At 54.9% G+C, this 6093-nt stretch overlaps 1 protein-coding gene across 1 annotated transcript in view; it reads left to right on the top strand.

The window, feature by feature from the left end:
* Positions 1-5629, top strand: part of LOC135828261 (serine-rich adhesin for platelets-like) — a 13949-nt gene extending 8320 nt beyond the window's left edge. Inside the window, exons 6-7 of the mRNA XM_065340706.1 lie at positions 1-632; positions 1553-5629. The exon at positions 1-632 is cut by the window's left edge and continues 299 nt beyond it. Coding sequence (XP_065196778.1) covers positions 1-632; positions 1553-4921 — 4001 coding nt within the window. The 3' untranslated portion in view covers positions 4922-5629. The remainder of the gene's footprint in view (positions 633-1552) is intronic.
* The last annotated feature ends 464 nt before the right edge of the window (positions 5630-6093 follow it).

Below are 6093 nucleotides of genomic sequence, written 5' to 3' on the forward strand. Positions count from 1 at the left end.
CCCGGTCAGTCGGATGCGGAGCAATGGCGAATGGTGGCTCACAGCAGGCAGAGAACGTGCTCGACACTGCACACTGTAGCAGCAATGTAGAGCTCCAGCACACAACCATCGTGGGTGAGAGCGTCACTGCTGTTGATGATACCTCTACTGTGTTCACTTCGCCCAATCAGCATCCGCAGCAGTCTCCTGCGACAGCGTCGGAGGCCATGGAATGTAATGGCAGCAGTAGTAGTGGCATCAGCAGCAACAGCAGCAGCAGCACAAGCAGCAGCAGCACAAGCAGCAGCAGCAGCAGCAGCAACAACAGCAGCAGCAACAGCAGCAACAGCAGCAACAGCAGCAGCAGCACAAGCAGCAGCAGCAGCAGCAGCAACAACAGCAGCAGCAGCAGCAACAGCAGCAGCAACAGCAGCAGCAGCAGCAGCAGCACAAGCAGCAGCAGCAGCACAGCCAATAGCGGAATACTCAATGATCATGATGCGACTGGCGACTGCGTGTCCAGTGGAAATGTCCCGGAGCAATGCTGGATGTTAGAGGAGAAATGTTTATCGCACATGAAACATCGCCTAGAGTCTCTGCTCAGTAACCTACGGTCAGCTTCTCTGATCACAAGCTGTGCCAATGAAAAGACAGTAAGTGGACCAGCCTCTCCCAACCCCCCCCCCCCCCTTCTCCCCCCCCTCTCTATTCTTCTTTCCACTCCCTTGCTCGAACTGTCTGTCTGTATGTCCGGATGTCTTTCCGTCTGTGTCGCTGCATCTTTCTCAGTACTGTATCTATCTAGCTAAGTCATGTGTGGGACTTATAAGGGCTAAGTGCTGAAATAACCTTCATGCCGGAATCCACTAGTTTAGATTAGATCATGTGTGCGTGAAAGTGAAAATGTGTATATTCGTGTGTTTGTGTCCACGCACGCGCGTGCGCGAGCGTGTGATCATGTGTGCACGTGTGTTTTATATAATGTGTGTGTGTGTGTGTTATGCGTACGCTCACGTGTGCACGTGTGTGTATGTGTGCGCTCGCATGTGTATAATCATGTGTGTCATACTGGCCAACCCCCCCCCCCCCCCCCCCCCCCGGTTTTCCCGGGAAAATCCCGGGAAATCAACACTACTCCCGGGGTCCCGGGGATTTCAATCAAACTCCCGGAAAAGTCACAGTTTTGTCTGATACAGGATTTTCCTTTTTTTTAGCCTGCAAGATCTGCACTGACAAAGTGACAGGCGGGCGCCGACTGATCTAACTGCACAGCAGGGTCGAGCTGTGCTGTACGCAGATCTGCAGAGTCGAACGTTTATTTGGCGGGAAAAGCTATTTTTCACTAGTTGTTGTGCCATCCAGGGATTTTTTGAGAAATCCAGGGATTCTGCATGTCTTGTCAAGGGATTGAGATTGTGGTGGTTGGTCAGTATGGTGTGTACTTGCACTCACGTGTACATGTGTGTGTTCTTGTATGGGCGTGTGTCTGTCTGTGTGCATGTATGGGCCCATTGGGTGTTTCTGTCTGTGTGCATGTCCGTGTGCATGTATACACACTAAATTTCCCATGCAGGTAACCATCCCAGCTCATTCTCTCGTGACCAACTTGACGGATGTAACCCCTACACAGCAACACCACACAGAGGCAACGGCTACTTGTAATACCACCACCGACCCCGAACCTGCACTCGGCACGGAGAACACAAGGAGAGCGAGTCACGTGCACAGACGCGCCAACGCCAATGCCCTGCTCCGGGCAACATTCTCGGTACATCCTCTGCTGCAACAGGTCGTCGTGCATCTGATGATGAATTCGGTAACGCACCCTCTGGCCACCGCCCTCTGCGACCCAACACACGCCATTGATGATGGTGCGAACGGAACCCCGCCATCGTCGTCAATGGCAACACTCCAGGACAGTGCCACGGGAAATTTCACACCTGCCATTGCCGCATGCACTGTATTGATCCATGAGGCACTGTGCAATGGCAGTCTCTCGATGGACGAGGCCGTACACCACGTTCAGGGACTGTACGCCAGTGTTCCGTGCGGCACGCTCGGCAGCGCGAGTGCCGGAGCCCTCACGCCCAGCACTCGCCGTCGCCTCGTCGACCTGCTGCTCGTCACCGTGGAGACGAAGCACAGCTTCAGTCGCCTTGCCGACAGCAGCTCCACGGCACCTCTGCTGGACGCCTGCGAGGCAATGATATCGCACATGGACGCGGCGCTGGAGGACCAGGACGAACACGGACAGGAACGAGCGGAGTTCTCCGGTCGACTGCAGTACCTACGTGATCGGGAGATTGAGAGTGGTCTGAGCACGGAGGTGTTTCGACGCACCATTCTCTACCTGCTGACACGGCCGCCGTTCGAAGTGCGCGTTCTTCTTCACATCACCGCCATGATCGTTAGGTCATGCTTGGAGGTGCTGCCGCAGGGGGCGAGTGACAAAGATGGCAAGCATGTCACCACGCCAATCGAGCTATGCGACGACAAAGATCTTCACGAAAGTTGCCGCTCAAGGGACGCCGGGCCAGTGCCTCGCACCGTCGAGGATGCAATGCGAGCCGTCACGCGACTCGTGCTGCCCGAACTGGAGCTGCCGTCACTGGTGAGATCCAGCACAACGTCGACGACAGAGGGAGACGTGCCTCGCGGACACGTTCAGGACGAACACCTGATAAGCGTGCTCGATCTGCTGGCGTCGTCTTGTGCCTACGTCTGGGTGCACGTTGTCGTGAAGTTCTGTGCCGCTGCGAGCGGCCGTGAATGCGCACCGCTGTGGCGTCGCATTCACCGCCAGCACCTGGAGTACTCCAGCGACGGGCAGGCGTCCATGGTTGCCGTGGCGTCCGTGGCGAATCTCCTTGACGACGCCAGCACGTTCCCGCCATTGTGCGGCGGCGGCGCCGCTGCTACCGGCGGTTACGCCAGGGTGGAGTACACCAGTGCATCGTTGCCAGGGCTACGGTTGCATCGCAACAGAGAACTGCCGTCGCCGCGACAACAGGCTGCATCTCGTGAAGCGCCGCGTACGGGTAGTCGCAAGGCAAAGCAGCGTCAGCCGCGCCTCAACGACTTCCCGGTGGCGCATCGCAAATCCAGCACCGTGACGGATTTAGATACCCAGACATGCCAATCACACAGGCAAACCAAGTCCTCCTCAAGTTCTAAGTCGACATCGCCCCAAACAGTACAGCCCAATGGCGACGTTAACCCTCGTGTGAAAGACGGCACCCCGCCAAGCTGCCGCTATCGCCGCAAAGTCAAGGACCGTTCCATTCGAAAATCGTCCGCTAAAGCACACACTGGCACCCCAGCACAGCAAACGCCGCAACAGAAACCACACATGGTAACCAAGAAGAAAAAGAAACGTAGCGATCGCCAGGCTGCGGAGCATTGTGAACGTCAGCATGGCCGGGAGCCTACCCTGCATGATCACCCGATAGCAGACAACACAGCCACCCACGTTGCATCGACGGGAAAGAGAAGCGAAGTGCGCACGCAACGCCCCAGGCAGCCGCAGCCCTCTCCCATCGTCCTGCCATACCTTGGAGCGGCCGACGCAGAGACGAGAATCGCAAACTGCTTGAAGTATGTTGAAGGGCAGGTAGACCGGCTGACCTGTATCATTGGCCTGTGCTCACATTCATTGATGGATCCACACCACGACCCGCGCACTACCACCACCACAACCGGGCCAATCCTGGAAACAGAGGATCTTGATGGTGATTCATCTGCTCCTGATACGCGATCGCACGGCAGAGATGATGCGGCATCCACCGCACAGTCCGTTGCCGTGCCCGCGACGCCACCGCACGGCGATAACGTTGATGGCGTAAATTCGGAGTGCACCGTTGTCGACAGTGCACGACACCCAGATCTCGGCAACGGTGCAATAAGCAATGGACACTCCCTCGCAGCCTCCAGTACACCAGAACACACCCGTGTTCGTGCCACCATGAACCATGGCACGTGTTCACAGCGCGATCTCATCAACACGGGACGCTGTGTGGAGAACAGAAGCAACAGCAGCACCGAGAGCGGCAGCAGAAGCGACATTAGTGTCACGAATGACACACAAAACAGCAGCAACAGCACCAGCAAAAGCGGCAGCAGTAGCGATATGAGTATCACGACTGACACACAAAACAGCAGCAGCAGCAACAGTGAGATCAGTGTCAGCAGTAGCGATACAGTATATGTCACGAATGACACACAAACCAGGAGCAGCAGCAGCAACAGTTGGAATAGCATCAACAACAGCACATCCAGCACATCCAGCACAACCAGTCCCAGTCACGATAGCCTCACGTCCGTGACTAACACAATGCCGTGCGTTGTCCCCCTGAAGACCGTGACAGATCACTGCAGCGACTGCGGATACGACACAACCGTCCCGAACGCACTAGCAACCAATGCACTCGGTCTCCAATGCAGTCACCGCCAGTACCATGACCTCCTAGCGATCTCCGTGGCAGTGGCACTATGGAAACAGCGACGTTTGAAGCACAAGCGCGAAACTGTCAAGAAGGACATTGCAAGGAGGAGGCATGCAGGCGAGTCCTCTGGTCGTAACCAATGTATAAACAATAGGGCAAGCACCAGGATGAGTGAGCAAGTGCTGGCACGCTTGGGTGCATGTTCTCGGAGTGTTGACAGCATCCTGTACAGCGCAAAGCAGTGCGGCTCGACCAGAAGTGACTGCTTGATAGCACAGAGCAGGATCGCCCTGGACCTCCTGACGGCATTCGTCCATGCCGGCCTCGACGATTGCGCAACCGCGGAAACGCTCGTCGCTCGCCTGCGGGCCCGGATCCGCACGGAGCGCGTGGGCGGACGGGGACTTTCCCTTCGGCTGGAGCGCCTCGCCAATCTACTGGAACTGCTGCTGTGGAGTCGAGCACGGACCTCGTTGGACGACACTCTGAGCACCGACTGAGCGAGCACGGACCTCGCTGGACGACACTTTGGGCACGAACTGAGCGAGCACGGACCTCGCTGGATGACACTTTGAGCACTAACTATAAGCAAGCGCGGACCTCGTTGGACGACAATTTTAGCACCGACTGAGCAAGCACTGACCTCACTGGACGACACTTTGAGCACCGACTTTGCTGGACCGTGGACGGCACTTTGAGCATTGGCTGAGTTAACAGACCGCAGCAGAGAGGGCCTCGAAAATGTCCTCTGCCTACAGATACACGTGTATCTTTCTCCATCCCGATACAGAGTCTGTGGTTGAGCCGTCGGCAGTGTTGCATGGAACACAAGGCTCAACCGCCACACAGGCAGAACAGCATCCAATGTCCTTCACAGTGGCGGCATTCAGGCACGGGATACCACCGGAAGATCGCTCAATAGCCAACTCCACGGATGCAGCGGCAATGGAAACGGGAGAGAGAAATCGATGCAGCACATAGCTGGGACACAACAAGTGGCCGGAGGAGGCACGGTCGAGGCAGCCAGGGGGCATGATGACCAGGAGGAGCTAGTCGCACCAACAACAAAGCACAGGACCGGCAGAAGCAGTTTGTGTTTGGCCCGCCCATACCCTATCATTTCATACAGTTTGTGTATGATATGGAGGGTACACACATGACTTTGATACAGTTTGTGTATGATATGGAGGGTAGTCACATGACTTTCATACAGTTTGTGTATGATATGGAGGGTAGTCACATGACTTTCATACAGTTTGTGTATGTTATGGAGGGTAGTCACATGACTTTCATACAGTTTGTGTATGATATGGAGGGTATACACATGACTTTCATACAGTTTGTGTATGATATGGAGGGTATACACATGACTTTCATACAGTTTGTTTATGATATGGAGGGTATACACATGACTTTCATACAGTTTGTGTATGATATAGGCCTAGCCCAAATTTGCCGGCAATTCTTCCAGCAAAATATCGAATTTTCCAACGAAAAGAAATTGCTGGCAAATTCCGAGCAAAATATCGATTTTACAGAGGATCCGGGTGTGTTTTGGCAATTTTATTCAAATTTCTTTGGTTTCATTGGGCCAACGTCGTGCTGAAATAGCTCGTGCAGGTTGCCAGGGGTACATAAATTTGAAATCATGCTACAAAATCCGTAATACTGA

Source organism: Sycon ciliatum, chromosome 12 (assembly GCF_964019385.1).
Source record: "Sycon ciliatum chromosome 12, ocSycCili1.1, whole genome shotgun sequence".
Lineage (NCBI taxonomy): Eukaryota > Metazoa > Porifera > Calcarea > Leucosolenida > Sycettidae > Sycon > Sycon ciliatum.